The sequence below is a fragment of the Mixophyes fleayi genome, chromosome 8 (genome assembly GCF_038048845.1).
Source record: "Mixophyes fleayi isolate aMixFle1 chromosome 8, aMixFle1.hap1, whole genome shotgun sequence".
NCBI lineage: Eukaryota > Metazoa > Chordata > Amphibia > Anura > Limnodynastidae > Mixophyes > Mixophyes fleayi.
In genome coordinates this window covers 66,377,074-66,398,333 of record NC_134409.1, presented here as the reverse complement: position 1 = coordinate 66,398,333, position 21,260 = coordinate 66,377,074, and the positions used below count along the sequence as shown (strand labels likewise).

The following is a 21,260-nucleotide window of genomic DNA, read 5'->3' as shown; positions in this document are numbered from 1 at the left end:
AGGTCAGGGGTACAGATATACCGTATTTCCCCATGTATAGGACGCTCCACTGTATAAGATGCACCTATATAAATCATGTGAAAAAATTGAGGATAAACATTATCCTCAATTTTTTCACAGAGTATTTGTGCAGCTTATACAGAGGAGAGACAACGCTATAGTGAATTCTGACTTACCCTGTCAGATGATTCCTCTGTCTGGTAAAGTCTTCTGTCTTCTGTCAGTCTGATCCTGATGCTGGAAACCCGATTAAGGTCCTCTCTGTGATGTCTGGATGTCCTTTCAGGACCTTGACAATCCTTTCAGGACCTCAAGGTCCTGAAATTCAGGTCCTGAAAGGACATCCGGACATCGCAGAGAGGACCTTAATCGGGTTTCCAGCATCAGGATCTGACAGAGAGAAGACTTTACCGGACAGAGGAGTCATCTGACAGGGTAAGTGCTACTACCCCTGTATAAGACGCACCCAGTTATTAGACCCAAAATTTTGGGGAAAAAGGTGCGTCTTATACATGGGGAAATACGGTAGATTTCGGTGTCATCAGCGTAGAGATGGTATTGGAGGCCGAATGAGCGAATTAGTACCACCAGGGAAGAGGTGTATAATGAAAAAAGTAAAGGGACAAGAACATAGCCTTGTGGGACCCCAACAGATAGTGGGAGTGGAGATTATTATACAGGAAATGTCCCACACTAGAGTTCTGTGGAAAATAGTAAAGTTTAAAAGTCCTTTTCTAGGCTTCAGTCATCCTTTTAATATGGTGCTTCCTGGGTCACTAATTGCTACTAAAGATTAAGACGAGATGCCTAGATAGTGTAGCATTCTAGAATATATTAACCAGTGGCATTAAATTTACATACAGGAATTCATGAGAGAAAGGACTAATCTGTAGTTCCTGTAATGTATCTTACAAAAACTCTCTTCCATTTTAAATCCTCCCTCTTATAAAACTGAAATATACAGCACAGAAGCGCTTCCTAGTGTAGTCACTTGACCCATTTTTTTTACGTAGATAGATTAAAACACGTACAAAATAGCAAAATGATGGTTGTTAGCTGTTCTTCTGTGCCAGGCAATACTTTTCCAGTTCCTTGTGCTGTTCTACGTTGCCAGAAGGTGGCGCTACCATTAGCCGAACCTAGGTGATTGTCTAGGGTGCCTAAAACACTGAATGAGTGACACTGTGTCCACCATCAACTGTTTTTAATGCTCACACACGGAGCGCTGGCCTCTGACATGAAGGAGGAGCAGCTAACAGCTTCTGAAATGTGGAGTTGCCAGCTGCTGCTGCTTCTCCATATCAGCATTATGCTGGGAGTGTGGCGATTGGCTATGATGTCGCATCCAAGCACAACACTCCAAAGCTCTGTAAACAGAGGATGCTGCTCCCACCTGCTAAGGTAGCAAGTCACAGGGTTGAGGGCGCAACACCCAAGTGGAAAGGGGGGGGCACCACTTCCGAGTGGGGAGGGGGCTCCTCAAGAGCTCACACCAGCCCCGCTTATTGCCTCTAAGGAAAATATATCCAAACCTTCCCAGATTAACTGCTTTGAAGCGGTTGTTGTTGAAGTCCTAAATGGTAGACTCTGACTCTAATACATATAGATGCTGCAAAACATTTGGCCGTTTCTTTGGACTTTAACTCCCAAGAGACAATTCAAAGTATAAATGAGCATACACCTTATACGCAGAATTTGTTTTAAACTGTTTATTACTGCCATTTTATTTAGATTTTTTTATCAAGTGACGAAGGAAAGTAAGGGAAGGGATGACATAGATTACGCTGAAATGGTGTTGTGGCATTTGCTTCACAATCTTGAGAGGTGTAAAAGGATTTCTAGGGTGATTATGGGGTTTTAATCTCCTTAATAATCTGGCAAAAAGTATGGATGACCATTTAATACCGTTATATATAACTATTACCGTCAACCCACTCCTCGCAAAGGTAATTGTGATTTAACTTAAGAAATAAGAGGTATGTCTATTAAATAACAAGACTGATTAAATAACTCACCTTTGTTTATTGGTATTACAAATTTAATGTTTGTCCCCTTCAAAATACTCCCCATTTGCACTAATACATTGTTGTAGTCTTATTTTCCACTGGTCGAAGGCATGGAGCAAATCAATTTCTGTCACTTGTTTCAACATTGATTTTTGTGAAAAGATAAAAATTGCAAGGTGCAAAATCAGGCAAATATGGAGGATGTTAAAGTGTAGTAATGTGTTTGTCGGTCAAAAACTGCTTTGCAGAAAGTGCTGTGTGAGCAGGCGCATTGTCCTGGTGAAGAAAGAAACCATTTTTCCACAGTTGCGGTCGTTTCTTTATGACTCAGCTTTTGCAAAACTTCCTTATAATAATGCTGATTAACTGTTGTGCCTTCTGGAGCCCATTCTTCCACAATTACACCCTTGATATCGGAAAAAACCATGAGCATTGCTTTTTATTTTGACATGCTTTGACAAGCTTTTTTTGTTCTTGGTGACGACGGTGTTTTCCAGTGCATTGACTGTCTTTTGGTTTCAGGATTGTACTGGAAGATCCAGGTCTCATCACAAGTGATTACTTTATGAAACAGGTTTGGATCTGTGTCAAGTTGCTGCAGAATGTCAACACAACATTCCTTCCGACGTTCTTTTTGCTCTGATGTTAGAACCCTTGGGAACATCTTTGCACAAACTTTCGTCATGTTAAGATCCTCACGCAAAATTTTCCATACGGTGTCTTTGTTAATGTTCATGGATTCAGCTATCATTCGAAAACTGTCTTTTAGAACAATCTGACTGACTTTTTTCTACATTTACTTCGGTTCTTGAAGTGCAAGGTCGTCCAGGGCGTTCATCATCTTCGACATTCTCACGTCCCTCACTAAATCTTTTGTGCCACTCAAACACACACGCACGAGACAGGCAGTCATTCCCATAGGCTGTAGTAAGCATTTGAAAACACTCTATTTTGTGCAATTTTACTAAAACTTCCAAACTGACACATTGTTCAACTTTTAAACTTAGCATTTTTTCGGCACTCTACAGAAAACACAACCAAATTAAATGGCTACTCACAATCAACTGAACGTCATAGAGTGTTGCAGCTTGTCATGCAGTTCAGACCGGATCAAGGTTACTATGTATGCAGTTATAACTGATTCTGACTGCTTTGTTTACTAGGTGGAATCACAGTCTTGTTATTTAATAGACATACCTCGTATAATTCTTAGTTTTCCTTGAATCCACAGGACCAATATTCATATAATAGCTTATGCTCATATCTTCAAGAAAAACTACGCACAAAATATAGTTTCATTTAAAATGTGTTGTATTAACATTCTAGTGGTAAAACCTATGTATATATTATAAAACAGTAAAACCGTAAACAGCGTAACAATATTTTACACAAAGTATAGATTTTGGTGCAATGCATTACATTTATTGCCTGTTATATAAATATACAAATCATTGTGTCTGTGTATGTGTGTGAGTCAAGCTTACTTATTGTTTCAGGTGTGTGTGAATGCATTGTGTCTGGGGGAGGAGAGGGGAGACCAGTGGCGGAGAGAGAGACACACACACTCAAGCATACATTTTAACCTTCCAAATATTCTCACATACTCATTTATACCATAATTATCCCTCTATCATTTCATTTCACTTATCTCAGTCAAAGTCCAACAGCGATTATTCACTATCCACATTCCCTTCACATGAGAGTTTCTAGATGGCAGCCATTTTACAAGAATGGAGCTTCTAGATCCATTTCCTCTATTGTTTGAACTCAGCATGCTCTAAACACATGGTATTTCACCCTCCTGCCATATTAACTACATCAACATTTCCAGCAATAAACCACATTATTTCAGAGATTCAGAGTTACAAATTACCCTTTAAACCAACAGTATAACAAAATGTTATATTGAACAAACTGACCACTTCCTGAACAATCCAATCACTTGCTATGCATCTAAATCCTAATTGCTGCCACACTTTTCAACAGCAGCATAGCAGACTTTTCAATACCATCTACATGGTTTCTTCACTTTCCCATGAAATACATTTTCAACACCACCATTCTATCTAGCAAACTATGCACAACCATTTCCATACACTTACTATACATTTACACTAAGCTGCATAAAACAAACTATTTCCATACACTTCTATTACACAACATTTGCAATTTCCATTAGCCTTCCAAGAATAACCTTTGCCAAAACCACAAATGCTTCCATGACCAAAACTTCACTAACTCCATTTTATCTGAACTCGGACAATTCCAAATAATCTAACAAAACTCCATTACAACATTAAACCAACACAGAACCACACAGCAACCATCTTCCATTACAACACTTCTTTTACAGCAGTTGGGCCATGTGTGTCCTCCCAGGTAGAAAAACATCCAGCAAGTGCTTCACTTACCTTGTTACATGAGATCAAAAACCTTTCTTTTGGGTGGAGTTTACCTTTCCACAGGAAACAGACCACAGCCTTTCCAAATTACTCAGATCTCAATCCGATTGAACATCTGTGGGATGTGCTGAAAAAGCCAGTCTAAGACATGGAGGCTGCACCTCGCAACTTACAGGACATAAAGGATCTGCTACTAATGTCTTGGTGCCAGATACTACAGGACACCTTCAGAGGTCTTGTGGAGTCGATGCCTCATCGGGTCAGAGCAGTTTTGGCAGCATGGGGGTCCTATACAATATTAGACAGGTGGTTTTAATGTTGTGGCTGATCAGTGTATTTTAAAATCTTGTGCAGGATCAATAATGCCCGTTTACTCATCTAATGCAATGAAATAAGCAACTTCTTCACTCTAGGAGAAATCCTGAACCTTAAATTTGTGGCCAATTCATGCTGTCGATCTGTTATGGTTATTTGTAATATAGGTAGTTGTTTTGTATGGATTGATCTGGGTCCAAAGTTGAAACCGCTTCTAGAATGCACTATTTTATTCATCTCAACATCACTATAAGACTTCTCTTTCCTGCCTAGTTTGTGTACTATTTTAGAACTAGCCTCAATATCTTGATTTGATTGTTCTGAAACTATTCTAAATACGTGTTGTTGCTCCTCTCTGAGCAGCTGAAACTGCGGTGCTTCAGAATGCAACTTCATTCAGAGATGGGGTTGCAAAAGGAGTCAGATTTGTTACAGAAGTAGGAGAAATAGAGGAATGTTCCATAGTGGCAGATAAGTGGTATTGGTCAAGATCTCACAGGTTGCAGAGTGTCCACAATGTTTTGGGTGCAGGAACGGAAGAGGGAGTTAAGGAGAGGTGGAAGGAGAGGAGGCTGTGGTCAGAAAGTGGGAAGGATAAGTAAGAGAATTTGGAGATCTAGCAGAGGTTAGAGAACACTAGGTTAGGGGAGTGCCCATTACGTTGTGTGGGTGAAGAGGTCAGCTAGGTGATGGAGAGTAGTTTGGAAGCAGAACTACTATTGGGTTTATCAACTTTGATGTTGACATCCACAGGAGTGAGGGTGAGTAGGTTGGAGAATATGTAGTAGGAGAGCAGAAAAAGTAAAGTAAAGTGTTAAAGGAAGTAGGATGTGGGGGGACAGTAGTTGACTACAACATTATGGTGGAAATGGGAGAAGAGACATATAGTGTAAGCCTCGAAGGAAGAGCAGGAGAGGGAGGGCACAGTAGAAACAATGCTGAAGGTGCAGCTAAGAGATGAGAGGATGCCTACGCCACCACCACCATGGTGGCTGTCAGGTTGCAGAGTGTATGGAAAGGATAGAGCTTCAAAGGAAAGAGCAGCAGGTGAGCCAGTGTTAGAAGATGGGCAAGGAGATTAAAGGTGCAAGAGAAGAAAAGGTTAAGCTTGTTACAGATGGAACTGATATTCCAGAGTGTTGCAGGTAAAGAGAAGGAACTAAGTGTGTATAAGGTTGTAGGGGTTGGAGAAGTGTGGAGGGAGGGATAGTGGCAGGAGGTGGACAGTGGGTGAATAGTCACAATAGTGCAGAACCCAGTGATGTGAACAAGCAACTTGGACAAAAACAGAAAGAGTAAGGTCAGTGATTGGGAGGGTAAATTGTTGGAATAAATATTTGTATGTGGGTTAGTATGAGGATTGTGGAGCCTGGATGCAGGCAAGAGAGTATGTGCCTAAGGGGAGGATGGAATGGTTGGGGTAAAGAGCCTGGGAGTGGGAAAGTTACAGAACGTGACAATGGGAATGGTGAAGGCCTCAGGGAGGAATTGGGCAGCAAAGAGGACGAGAGATGAGGTGGAATGATGTGGGAGAGACAGGGCAGAGTGTATCAGAGTAAAGAGTGATTGGCGGAAGACGATAGTACTATTGGATAACTGGGTGAGGTAAAAAGGTGATGGAGAGAGAAGGAAATGTTGGTAAGGAAAGGGGAAAGCTATAGGTGGAAGGCACATGTAGATAATGTCTGATGGAAGTGGAGTAGGAGGAAGGAAGAGGAGAGGACATTTTGTGAGAGTAGCTGTAGAGTATAATGTTAGATGGTAATTAGGTAGGAGGCACATGGGTAGTGAATAGAATAGGTTACTGAGAACATTTTCTGCCTTGTAAGCATCATCATCATCAACATTTATTTATTTATATAGTGCCAGCAAATTCCGTCGCACTTTACAATTGGGGACAAATGCCAATAAAACAATACTGGGTAATACAGACAGAGAGGTAAGAGGGCCCTGCATGCAAGCTAACAATCTATGGGACAATGGGAGTTTGATACACAAAGGTAAGTGCTACATCATATTGCATATTTTTCCAGCTAGAATGCGAAGGTAAAAAGTATTGAGTGGGCTGTATAATCAGTCATACAGTAATGTTGGTCAGAGGGTTGATGTCTTTTGTTAGCTGTCTAGATGGTGGTAATAGGGTAGCCTAGGGAGATCAACATGCTGGTTGATGAATATCATAAGCTTGTCTGAAGAGGTGGGGTTTCAGAGAATGCTTGAAGTTTTGAAGACTGGAGGAAAGTGTTATTATGCGAGGGAGAGAATTCGACAAAGTCAGTTCAGCCCAAAAAAAGTTCTGTAACTGGGAATGGGAGGATGTGATGAGACTGGAAAAGAGAGGCAGATCTTGTGTAGAACGGAGGTGTCAAGTTGGGAGATATTTTGAGACAAGTGAGAAGATGCAAGTCAGTGTAATTTTGTTGATGGCCTTGTATGTTAGTAGAAGAATTTTATATTGGATTCATTGAAAAATTGGTAACCAATTTAGAGACTGACGAAGTGATTCGGCAGAGGAAGAACAGTTTGCAAGGAAAATCAATCTAGCTGCTGCATGCAAAATAGATTGTAGGGGGTTGAGTCTGTTTAGGGCAGGGGTCAGGGAACCTTTTTACCTTTTACCCCAAAATATATTTAGATACGCCGACGTTACCCCCTTGATTTGAAAGGAAGGAAATCATATATTATTAATTATTGGAATTCAAAATGTTATTGAAAGCTTCAACTTCAAAACTTCAGGTTTTGGAGAAATGATGTTGCTTCATTTTTATATGAGAGCATCAATATTGGGGCTTTTTGATGTCAGAGCAATTTGGATACGGTCTTCAGCGTCCAATCGATTTCTCTGCTTTGTTTTTATGTTCGTTAGAGTAGAAAATCCTTGTTTGCAAAGGTAGGTTGTTGCAAAAGGCAGCAACTTTTTGACTGTGCAATTTTGAATGCCTTTGCAGCTGTTGACAACCAAAAATATGACAGATCTGCTTTGTTTTCAAATGCAATACGTGCTTCATTATTGCATCGAAGCTCAAGAAGTGCCTCTTCCAACCCTTGAGGCTCTTCTGGTACAACAGAATTTTCACATTTAAAGGGGTCTACAATCCAACTGACAGCATGTGAATCAACAGCATTACCCCCAGGAATTTCATTTTTACCCCCTTTGGGGTAATTTACCCCTGTTCCCTGACCACTGGTTTAGGGGAAGACCAGTAAGGAGGGAATTACAATAGTCGATACGGGAGATCATGAGTGCATGAATTAAAGTTTTTGCAGTGTCTTGTGTGAGATATGTGCATATTCTGGAAATGTTTAGATGTACTGTATGTAACATCATATAGATATAGAGTCTATGGGCCTGAGTCATTAAGGAGAGAGCAAGGCATAAAAAAGGAGTAACTTTGGACAAAACCATGTTGCATCGTGCATTGGAGGGGGAGGTAAATTTAAAATGTGGGGACAGATTTATAGTTGGGATAGGGCATGTCCTAGATCAACTTTAAATTTCAGTGTAAAAATAAAACTAGCAAGTATTTGTATGTTAGATGTAAAAAGAGCCAATATTTAACTTATCTGCAAAACAATAAACTAATTTGCACCCCTTGTATTGTAACATGGTTTGGCCAGGAGAACATTTACTCCGATTTTTGTAGTTACTTACCTTAATGACTCAGGCCCTATGTGAGGAACAAAGGATAGTTGTGAGTTAAGGATTACATCTAGGCAGCGAGCTTGCGGGGTGGGATTTATGGTCATGTTATCAACAGAAATAGAAATGTCAGGCAGGAAGCTTCTGTTTTTGGTTGGGAATATTATTAATTCAGTTTTTGAAAGATTAAATTTGCGATAGAACATCAAGATGAAATGGAAGAAAGACAGTTGGTAACGCAAGACAGCTCAAATGGTGAGAGACCAGGAGAGGATAGATAAATTTGTGTACCATCCGCATAGAAATGATATTGAAATCCAAAGGAGCTTATTAGTTTTCCAGGAGAAGTGGTGTAGATAGGAGAAAAGCAGATGCAAGCTTAGCAGTTAATTTCTTTTTGCCTGGGATATAAATGGTTAGAAAAGGTTTTCATTGTAAATGTCAGCATGGAATGGCTCACTCTGTTGGAATTTACATTTCTCTTTGATTTAAAATTAAATTAAAACTGATACTTGATGGTATATGATCTGGGATATGGTAGTTCACGTATCTCAGGCATCATTCATTATTTTGAGTTCTTGGGAGTGTGGGAACAGTGATTTTTTTCTATGTTCGGTTTTTGGCAGGAGAGTAAATCTACAGAAATACACTGTACTGGAAGAGAGAGTTGTGTGTCAACTATTGTAAAATTGTAAACCAATTTTTTTCAAAAAGGAATTGATGATAATATATTAGTAGAGATTTGGCAGTGTGGAAAAGTGTTATGATATTTGCAGGGCCGACTTAACACGGTAAGCCTAATAGAACAGCAGGCGAACCAGACCGCCTGTGCCAAAAAATTTAATTTTTTCATGGCTGGCGATGTGCCCCCTTAGATTCAGAGTCCCTGCTCTGATTAGAGTAAGGATCGGAATAAAACTCTACCGTATGGCAAAGTGGCGCATGTGCAAGCCCGAAAAGGGGCTTCACTGCACATGTGTAATCTAAAGCAGGTAGGGGCTGGAGTGTCCTGCACTGGCCCTGGATGTTTGGTATGACTAAACTTGAGTAGGGAGATTAAGCAGATGTGGGACAAGAAAGAACAACACAAGATACCAGAAGGAAGGAAAGGTTTGCATATTGTTAAAAGAAGATAAGCTAGTACAAACATATCGTCTATAGGGTAATCCAGTGGTTCCCAAACTTTTGCAGTTCGCGGCACCCTTAGAGTCTCCAAATTTTTTCAAGGCACCCCTCCAAAATAATTATTGAGCAGTCCTGTTTTAGAAGTAGTTGGGTCAAAAAATTGTAATAAGTATTTAGGTCAGGACAGAAATACTTATTTAGTTGTATGCAAAAATGCCCCCTCTGCATCCAGACACTCTGCCCTCAGGCACTCTGCCCCCTCTGCATCCAGACACACTGCCGTCTCTCACACTGCCCCCTCTGCCCTCTGTGACGCTGTCCCCCCTCCTCTGCTCTGTCACGCTGTCCTCCCTCCTCTGCCCTCTTTCACAATGTCCCCCTCCTCTGCCCTCTCACACGCTGTCCCCTCCTCTGCCCTCTCTCACACTGTCCCCCTCCTTTGCCCTCTCTCACTCTGTCCCCCTCCTCTGCCCTCTCACATGCTGTCCCCTCCACTGCCCCTCTCACGCTGTGTCCCCCTCCACTGCCCCTCTCACGCTGTGTCCCCCTCCACTGCCCCTCTAACGCTGTGTCCCCCTCCACTGCCCCTCTCACGCTGTGTCCCCCCCCCACTGCCCCTCTCACGCTGTGTCCCCCTCCACTGCCCCTCTCACGCTGTCCCCATCCTCTGCTCTCTGTCCCCATCCTCTGCTCTCTGTCCCCCTCCTCGGCTCTCTGTCCCCCTCCTCTGCTCTCTGTCCCCTTCCTCTGCTCTCTGTCACCATCCTTTGCCCCGCTGTCCCCATCCTCTGCTCTCTGTCCCCATCCTCTGCTCTCTGTCCCCATCCTCTGCTCTCTGTTCCCATCCTCTGCCCCGCGCCAGCCATAAAAAAAAGAAAGAGCACAGAAACATACCAATCCGTCGGGCGCCGGGACCCAGCAGCCTCCTCTTTCCCGCAGCAGCTTGTTACTGACGTCGATATTCAGTGACAGCTGCGAGAGAGAGGAGGCTGCTGGGTCCCGGCGCCCGATGGATTGGTAAGTTTCTGTGCTCTTTCTTTTTTTATGGCTGGCCCGCGGCACCCCAGTGACAGCGCCGCGGTACCCCTGGGAGCCGCGGCGCACAGTTTGGGAACCGCCGGGGTAATCCTTAAAGTTAAATAAATGCAATATGCCTTTCAGCTTTCCTTACTACTCAGTAGTACATACAATTATTGTTCTCTGATGTGTGGAGTCTGTGTAACTGCATAAATGATATATACTTTAAAAGTGACTAGATGATAATTCTGTTTGGTTGTGATTTGAGGTTAGAAGCATTCTGTGTGTGTGTGTGTGTGTGTGTGTGTGTGTGTGTGTGTGTATCTATCTAGCTATCTACTCCTTCCACATCCATCATAACTTGTTCCGCCTCCCTCGTTGCTGGTCACTCATTGCTATTCATCATGTGTCATTCCTGACAAATGTGTTTTGAGTTTAATGAATGATGATGTTTCAGTCTGATAAATGATGATATCCAGTGTGATTCTGATGTTTGGCTCTAATGAATGATGATGCCATAAACTGGCATCATGGTGGCCATCAATTGAATCTGACATTAAAACATGAATTTTAATATTTGGAATTGTTTTGCTATTATATAGTCTTAAAACATCTGCCTCCATCATAGCACTGTTTCCGTGACACACTGTATAGGGCATGACTCTTGCTTGCAAAGAGTAAAGACAAGGTTTCAAGGTTAGAAACAATTGTGTTTTTGACAAAAGAAGCTGAAAAAGGTGAGGAAACCTTAAAGTACTCTGAAGGTTAATTGAGGGCATGTAAAGAAAAGAATCTTGTAAGAATGAGCGACCAAAGCGAGAGAGTCCTAGAAGAAATCATTTGGATATTGTCAGTTGCTGCTTATAAAACTAAAGTTAGATGGAAAATGTAATACTAGAGGTCAAGTTATAACCCTGGAACGGATTTTCTTTAAAACACTGTGATAAGTTTTCACCTTAAGATACCAATGTATCTAGCAGTGAACAGTTGTAGATAGTCCACAAAAATATGACATGTTTATCAAATGCCTGAAACATTGTTTTACTACCCATAGCAATTTCCGCAATGTCTACTTTATCTAGGTTAGCAGGAAGAGATACCTGTATGAAAAGCACATTTACATGTATTTGTTTAATTGGACGCATTTGACGATGTGCTCTTGCACACGTAGATAGGCGTTACGTTTGTCAGGAACACAAGAGTAGTGTAGAGAAAGAGCAGAGATGTGTCTTGACAGTGTTCAGTTAATGCCACTTGCGCGTTTACGATTATTTTGTACACAATATAGTAATGTAATGAACTGTCATAAGAGAGAATTGTCTTATTAAAAAATGTTACCATACAAAATATAATTAAATGCAAATACAAGTTACATTAAATTAAATACAAAGATATGTTATTTTCCTTTTAAAAAATACTTGAAAAAGTAGGTAAATATCACTTAATAAATGCAAACAGACAGCTGTGACTTTTATTAATCAAGCAGGCGCACTAATTATTTAAATACGATCAGTGGGATCAGGTCAATCTGTAAACGTCCAATCAGAATCAGCTAGCTAGTGATGCCGATCCTCATCGTCGTCATTGTCTCGTTGTACCAGCACTCACAAAATAACCTTCTGCTGTCAGATGTGTCTGCATATAGGTGTACCTCGATTGCAATAATGTGAACATCCCTTACTGTACCCTGCCCCTTCCCTCCCCCATTCTGCCTCTCCAGATGTAAGGAGCCGCAAGTGTAAGATGTGACCAAAAGATGTACGTGCAACTCTACATGAAGCCCACAGACTCTTTCTACTTATAAAATAGATGTTGGATAGGTGGATAGGACTATAATGTATGCTTTTACAAGGTTCTTGCAAAACCTTGTTTTTGCAAACTTTATGGATTCTGACAGTTCCTATACTCATGCACAAGATGGCACTGTGGTGATGGCATATAGAACTGGCACTGTGGAATAGCATTATGTTAGGATTTTTGCAGGGCTGGTGGAACACAGCCTAGTAAGACTGGCAGGAGGGCACCATGCTTGCCAGTGCTCCCTGTCTGTGCAGCAAATGGTTTTTTCCTGTGCTAGTGATGTGCCCACTTGTATTCAGAGCTGGATCGGAGTAATTGTAGCGGTATGGGGGAGTAACACAGGTACAAACTCCCAAAGGAGCTTCAATGTGCATGTGCACACTGCGGCTAGTGGGTGCTGGACATTCCAGCACCAGCTCTGGATGTTTGGTTTTACTAAACTTGAATAGGAAGACAAAGCAGGCGTTGGACCAGAAAGAAGAATACAAAATACCAGAAGGAAAGAAAAGTCTGTCTGTTTTTTTGTTAAAAGAAGATAAGCTTTGTCAAACATATAATGTACATTGAAATCATACAAGTTAAATGCAATGGGCCTTTCAGCTCTCCTTACTACTTAGTAGTACATATAACTATTCTTCTCTCTTTGATTCATGGAGTCTGTGTAACTGCATACGTAATATATTTGTAATCCATTTGACACTAATCTACCATGTAAATAGTGTTGCATCATTATAAGGGCTGTTGGAAGTACAACCTGGAGCTGCTCCAGACAATTGCTAGTTGTAGATATTCTGTATTTACTTTGTGTCTAATCTACTAATTCAAATTGTCCATAAACCCGCAGTTTAGTTAGTGTTTGAACCTGCACACAGATAATTATTAGACTGATTTGTTTCAGGTAGACCAAGCAAAATCCAGTTGGGATTTATTAATTTGATCACATAAAACAATAAATGTTTGCCCCCAGCAGTTGATGTTGGGTTAATTTAGGTGAAATGTACTAAATTGGCAGATCAGATCTGTGTTGTGTGAATAAACTGCTTACAACTATGTGCACAATGGCCCATTTTCTGTAAATGGTAGTGCTGTTTACAAAAACACATTATTACTGTATGGTCTGCCTTTCTTCCCTTCAATTTTTGACTGGAATGGAGGGCAGACATATTCTCACATTGAGATCTCTGATCTTTATAGAGAAATGCCCATGTAGTGAATAATGAATGTTTTTACCATAGAGTATGATTGAGCTTAGACAGGGTAAACTTTTCGTCTTTCATTTTGACATGACCTTGATAAGACAGCAGTGTGCATTAAATGTGTGCAAATGTCCATCTTACAAGAAATCTGTATGCTATTATATACAGCATTTACATGCTATGATGCATCTGAATTCTAATATTGTTTGTATTTCAGGAGAAAAGTGCCACTCATAATGTTCGACCTAGAAATAATAATGAAGCCCCAGGACCTGGGCATCAGCATCGAATAAAGTAAGCTAGAAACTTCTTTCAATTTTTTCATTCTGCTCACACGTTTGGCACTAGTTGGCTCAATCTGAGGTGCACAGTCCCTGGATGTATTCAGAGTAAAACTCACCTGTTACTCTAACCCAGGGGTGGGCAACTTTTTTTTCAGTGTGCCGACTAAAATCTAGTCAAGCCCAGGGGTGTGTGTGTGTATGTACATCATCACCATTTATTTATATAGCGCCACTAATTCTGTAGAGCTGTACAGAAAACTCACATCAGTCTATGCCCCATTGGAGCTTACAATCTAAATTCCTTAACACACACACATACACAGACTAGGGTCAATTTGTTAGCAGCCAATTAACCTACCAGTATGTTTTGGAGTGTGGGAGGAAACCGGAGCACCTGGAGGAAACCCACGCAAACACGGGTAGAACATAACCCCAGTGCTGTAAGGCAGAAGTGCTAACCTCTTAGCCTGTGTGTGTGTGTGTGTGTGTGTGTGTGTGTGTGTGTGTGTGTGTGTGTGTTAATCATAGGAATTATGACTAAAATGCTGGCACCAATAACAGTGACACAAAATTCCCAACACATAAAATAGTGAAATACCTAACATTAAAAACAGTAACCGTCAATAAATCACAACACCATAAAACCTATATGTATGAAATGCCGACATTCCTAAAATGACAACAGTGTGATTGCTGGCACTGAAAATGTCAACAGTCGCACTGCCAGCATTAAGGGGACAATGTGAATGGACCCGCCCGCTGTATACAGTAAAAATCGGATGAATTACAAAAAAAAAAGCACGGGGTTCCCACCCATAAACACTATTAACCCAAGCGCTGTCATCCTACTGCTGGTTGCAGCGAAATCAGGGAAAACAAATGCATGGGGTCCCGCCAATTTCACCACAACAAGCACTAGGCAAAACAGCCGGGGTGGGTGGTGCTATAGCAGGGGGACAAGCGGCAGGGGTCCCCCTGCCATATTGACAACCAACCCCAGGCTTTTCAGCACTGGGCTTGATTCACGAAGGAGTGGGGTCTGCAAAAAAAATGTGCAGGCCTCCCCTCTAGGAAAATCCAGCCCAGTTCTGAAAGCACTAGAGCTCTGCCTACACTCCTGGGGCGGCGGGTGTAGGGTAATAAATTGGAAAAATAGAACAAAAACACAATTTTAGCTTGTGGAACTACAAGTCCCAGCCAGTCTGGGCTGTCATGAACAGTCTGGGCATACCTATAACTGTCAGGGCATGCTGGCACGTGGAGAACCACAAGTGCCACCATGCCCTGACACCCAGGGCTTGTTGCGACCTGTTGCACCACAAAGTAAAATGTTAAACAAAATACACCACCCTCATTGACACCACGTTACTTTAATTAAAAGAATAAAACCCCTAAAACAACTCCCTCTTTGTAACCAAATCTGTTTAAAAATTGAAAAAAAAATACTTCTCATCAGATGTCTTCATTTCTTCTTTTAAGTTTGCAATCCAATAATGCTTGTAACCATGTCCTAAACAAACCGTAATATTCCCAAAGGTCCTATAGCTGTCCCCAAAAACAGCATGAGTAGTTCAAAAATAATAAAGGGCAAAATAAATATTCCAAAAGTCCGTGTAAATATCTTCTTGTCCTCGGTCAAAAGACACCATATTGTATCCAGACGTCCTTGGAAAATCTTCTTGTAGTGTATGTAAGGTGGGATCCCACGCTTTTTTTTTGTCTTTGTCATTCATCTGATTGTTTCTGTATACAGCTACTCACATTGCCCCTTTAATGCCGGCAATGTGACTGTCGCTATTTTTAGTTTCAGCATTCACACTATCGGCATTTTTTACATATAAGTTTTTATCATGTCAGGATTTATGGACAGTCACTCTTTCTAATGTAAGCGATTTTTGTGTCACTGGTATTGGTCTCTGCCTTTTAGTCTATGGAAATAGAAAAGTTTATATTTTTCCGCACAGATGTGCCCCAAATTCATAGTGTCACATAGTTGTGCCCCCAATTCATAGTATGCCACATAGTTGTGCCCCCTATTGCTAGTGTTTCTTATACTTATCTTTGGAGTCAGCACCACTCCTCCATTCCATAACAAAACTTGGGAGCTCCTTCACTAAAGCCGCCGATGATGACCGAAGCAGAGCTGCTGCGCATGCATAGGAGCTCCATTTTGGCCATCATTGGTTGCTTTAGCGAAGCAGCTGCGGAGCTCGGTGTGCCAGACAGACTAGGTTGGCTGTGCCGGATGTTGCCCATCCCTGTTTTCCCCCCATTTAATTGCAATTGCAGAGGGATTACAGGTGGCCATAATTCCCACTCTAGACATTACTACCCATGGATTGATTGGCAAACTATTTAAAAATATGAAGAAATATTGTTGCAAACAGACGGGCTTCTGACTCCAGGGTAGTAGGATTGTAGGGATTTTCATTTATTATATAGGCATTTATTGATTGTGCTGGTTTAATGAATTTGAAAAATAAACTTTGTAAAAGGAGAAAAACAATGCGCTGTTTTTATGTTTCCTTTTCAGCATACACATCTCTGAAAGTCAACAAGAGTTTTTCAGAATGTTGGATGAAAAAATCGAAAAGGTACATAGTTCAATGAAAGAGTTAAATTAGACTTCTAGGCTGGAACATTTTCAAAATTAAACTGCATGTCAACATTTGGGAGTAGATGGAGATATTGGCTAGAAACAGTGCTGCTCCATCCTTTTATTAGCTGTGTTCCATTGTTCATTGGGACTCAATGGAGGCAGGTCCCATTGAAATATATTGCACGTCTGACACCCTTCCAGTGATATTATAATTTAGCCAACCTAAGTGCTGTAATTTCAGTATTTGAAAGGCCTAGGGCTTCAGCACTTTGGTTGGGATGCATGACATGATGTTGTGATGCTTGAGTTTTTGCTCATTTATTAATTGGAGCGATACATTTTATGTAAATGTCAATGCTGTTTTAGAATACAATTTCTTACTAGATTGTCACAAGTGCATTTTAAAGTAATTACAAAAATCAGTCATATGTATTTTTAAGCCAAGGCTTAAGAATTTTTAAATTCAATGTTTTAAGTTCTTGCTACTCGAAGACTCTTATGGTTTTATTTATTTTGCTTATTTCTGTCTGGTCCTATAGTTTCTATTTAAAAGTGATTGCTGCAGGCTCTGCTTTTCAAAATAGCATGCTGATCATAGTTCAGTGAGAAAGGAGTAATACCTAGTGCAGTGGTTCCTAAACTGTGCGCCTACGCTGCCTGGGGTGCCTTGGAGATCTCATAGCAGGGGAGGGCTGGAAAATTTCAGCCCAGGGGGCAAGACTCAACTCAGTAGCCTATTTTACAGAAATAAAATGCAGGTGACCCAGCCCAAGGTAGCCCACCATGGGACTGGCCTGGGGGGCAGTTGCCCCACTGCCCCGCAGACCAGCCTGGCTAGAGCCAGTGGTAAGCAAGGCGGGGGACTACTTGGTAATTATTTTGGCTTAGGGGGCCTTGAAAATATTTTGGAAACCGTAAGGGTGCCTTGAACTGAAAAAATTTGGAATCCACTGACCTAGTGTATAATGCTAAGTAGCAGTATAGCAATGTATAACACATCTCTGAGTGCTCCTCTCCTTGATAGACACTACCATTCCCCAGAAATTGTCCAATACGTTTGGACCACAAACCAAATGACTTATTTGCTGAGGCTTGACGTTGATTAAAACATTTAATGAGTGTTATGGCCATCAGTGCGGCATAAACTTGTAGAACTAGCAGAAGAGGTCTTCACCTATAGCAACCGCCTTTCCCGTAGAGACTGGTTACGTTCACAGGTACTCGGATGTCCCCTGGTCTTAAACTCAGTGTAGTACAAGTTTATGGTCACACAGCAGCCTACAGGAACAGGAGTTAATACACGGAGTAGAGACAGGCCAGAGGTCTGCGGACAGGCAACGATGGTAAAGCCTGGCTGGCCTGATGGAGCGCCGGCGGAGAGGTCTGGAACAAGCAGGGTCAGGACCACAGGCAAAGGTTCAGAGTCCATGTACAGGCAGTGGTCAGGGTACAGGCAAAGGCTCAGAGTCCAGGAACAGGCAGAGGTCATACACAGGTAAGGCAATCAAAGGTTAAACACCAACACAGCACAGGAGCAGGTAGCAAACTGGAACAGAACGCTATAATTGGCAGTGAGGCTCAGTCCTCACTGCTTTAAATAGTACTAAGAGTCAATCAGTATAAAGCCCTGCAAGTATCCCCAGGACTTGCCGAAATAATAGTAGTGCTGATGGCCAATGAGAATGCAGTACCCAGCTGCACAATTAGTCAGGGCTGAAACATAAAGATCTAATCAGCCGAGGACGGATGAGCCTAAACAGCCCTGTGCGCGCCAAGTTGTTTGACAGCTGGCCGGGCACGGCGGCAGGGAACCCTAAGCGTCCCGGTTGTTGCCTAGGCAACCGGGACGAGAGAGCCGGAAGTGACGCCCCGGTCGTCATGGAGACGGCCGGGACGCCACCAACAGGAGGAAGAGAGTCGCGACAGTGCCCGTGGCTGCTAACAATGAGCAATGTTTCTCCCTATGTCAATGCCTTATTGAGTCCCATTACCTGCTGTTATAATGACACAAATTCCCAGCAAGGTGCACAAACGTTTTGCAAGTAACATGTTCATGGTACTACAGTATAAGTAAGAGGCAAATAACACAAAGAGGCACAGTTAACAAAAAACAAAGATAAATAATAATCTTGATGGTTGGTATGATCGTTTTAAGTCTGACCTTGTTACATAACTGGACCACGTGTCACACACCATTGTATGAGGTAATGAATTACAAGAGGTAGAAAAACAATTCCAGATAAAATAAACCATTATGAATACGTTACTAACCATAACATGATTGCCGACCAATAAGTTAGAGAGCAAGTTGCTTCCTTTGATTGGTGAATAAAAACACGTTAAAGAGACAAGCTTTTTTTTTTTTTTTTTCTTTGCATGTAGGTCCTCCAGTAGTGTGTCCATAATTCCAGAGATCCCAAGCCACTTCGTGTCCCATGCTATATTGGTGACATTTATGTAAATCAGGCCTGAATTTGTGGAAAGGCCCTATAGGCGTGAGACTAGGATGGCAGAGATTTAGGGGCAGCAGGTTGGCATTTCTTACATTGTTTTACCATTTTTTTCTTGGGTATGTCTGCCATCTTATGAAGAAACAATTTTGAATTACTGGTAGAATACTTTATTTTCTATAGAAGAGGTAGTGGGTTGGCTCTGCAATCATGTGGAGGAGGATGGGGACACCAGTGGACACCAAAGAAGGCCAAGGGAGGCATAAATGTTAATTCAGTGCTTTAATATTATCCTCTATTTATAAAGCACCAACATTTTACACAGCACTGACAATCAGCTGTTGCCAACCATTACTTCACCATTTATACTAAACTAATCCCGTTTCTGGAGAAGTGTTTTGCCTTTGTGCTGCATGTGCAGCCAGAATACTTGATCAACATGATGGCAACAGCAATGACAATAGAACTGACTGAGTTCAACAGCTGAACTGAGAGGATATTCCAGTAGATCTTTAAAACAACAGTGTCATTGGTGTGATGAAACTTCTCTGTTCTAATCACCCACCATACCCCCCAACAGTGTCAATTTGAGCGCTCTATCTCGCCATCCCGATCAGGAAAGCTTTGTCCCGCAGGTGGGAAATGTAGACGTTTACTTGTTATTCACCGCTTCTCTGCCTGGCAGAGCAAAAGTGAACAGGTGTTAACAGCAAAGGAGGTGTTTGGAGGGGAGGAGCGTACAGGGCAGCTTAGCACTTCAAAACCTAGGCACACACTCTGGGGTGTTGCCACACCACCATCACACCATGGTCATGCCCCCTGTCCCAAAGCCGTAATCCCAAAACAGTTTTATATTTGTGATAAGATGGTTATGCAGGCTAGGCGGGAGGCAGGGCACAGGGATGGCTAGGCGGGAGGCAGGGCACGGAGATGGCTAGGCGGGAGGCAGGGCACGGAGATGGCTAGGCGGGAGGCGGGGCACGGAGATGGCTAGGCGGGAGGCAGGGCACAGAGATTATCTGTATTATATCTATGAAAATTTGTGACCAAGAAAAGGGTGCTGTAACACATGCCAACAAGACATTAGGAAGCATCCCAGTTGGTTTTTGGCATTATAGTCTGTACACAAGGCAAACCTCCCAACATATGAAAATAAGATATTAGGATATATTTTCCTAAGCCAAAACCCCTTGTCCGCCCACCCAAACCCCATTTTTATACCAGTTACAAATCCAATTGACTTTGACATGTCGCTTTTATTCATTGACAATCATTGTTCTCCTGCAGTATGTACATAACGTTTTACTGAAAACATTATCAACGAGGCATATGTGTGCCCCTGCATATACAAGGCTATTGTAAAGTATTGTGAGACAGCATTGTGCAGCTCTGACAATAATAACTCTTTGCACCAAACATGGTTTGTTTGTTTTCATTTAACTTTCCTATCTCCTTCCCTGATGCAAATGATAGGCAGGTAATATTTCATGTACTATAAATTAGAAAAAAATAGTTTTAAGTAGATGTTCGGTATAAGCTTTAGCATGGAATTGCTTTTGTCTGTTTTTATTACCAACGGTATTTTAGTTTTAATTTTCTGCTTCCCACATTGAATGCAGAGTACTTGTTATATATTGAACAGTCTGCTGCTGTATCCTTAATGTATTTGTTTTTTTCTAGGGTCGGGATTATTGCTCAGAAGAGGATGACATTACATGACTTACAATTCCTGTGAAAAGTGTGTAAATATCTTTTATGATGTACTACCCACTGGATTTTCTACTGAACAACATATGGCAAAAAGATGTAAAGGAAATAAGCGGGTGAAAATGCAGTATTTCAAAGTGAACTATTGACTCAGAATCCATTTGCCGACAACTACAATACTGTATCCTTGCAAATGCGTATATTTCTTTTTAAACATAGCGGACTGTCATCTGAAAAGAAAATTGGCGTATTGTAGCAGGAGATATTAATGCTTCCAGATTGTTACTACGATATGTTTATCCTGTTGAACAATTAGAGGGCTCTAGACTGCAAAATTGTTGTGATTGGGGAACTAGCGATTAAAATGGCAGAGCTGAATGTTGTTTTTAGTCTGGTGAAAGATTTGGGGACACCTCCCTAGTCTATTCCTCTTATTTTTTGTTTTAAACAAATAAATCCTCACACTTTGATGACATTTGATTTGCAATTTGATGCACATAGTAATGTCCACAGCCAGTTAACTTTATATATATATATATATATATATATATATATATATATATATATATATATATATACATATATATATATACTTTTTTATTATTATTATTTTGCTAAAATAAACATCTGTGTTCTTTGTCTTTGTGCATTTTTTCATTTCATGTACAGAAACAACAAATGGCCCTGCATTTTGCACATTTAAAATATTTATCTGTGTG

At 41.3% G+C, this 21,260-nt stretch overlaps 1 protein-coding gene across 1 annotated transcript in view; it reads left to right on the top strand.

Moving 5' to 3' along the window:
• C8H1orf21 (chromosome 8 C1orf21 homolog) overlaps positions 1-21,057 on the top strand; it is a 102,613-nt gene extending 81,556 nt beyond the window's left edge. Inside the window, exons 4-6 of the mRNA XM_075182666.1 lie at positions 13,719-13,795; positions 16,319-16,379; positions 20,515-21,057. Coding sequence (XP_075038767.1) covers positions 13,719-13,795; positions 16,319-16,379; positions 20,515-20,553 — 177 coding nt within the window. The 3' untranslated portion in view covers positions 20,554-21,057. The remainder of the gene's footprint in view (positions 1-13,718; positions 13,796-16,318; positions 16,380-20,514) is intronic.
• The last annotated feature ends 203 nt before the right edge of the window (positions 21,058-21,260 follow it).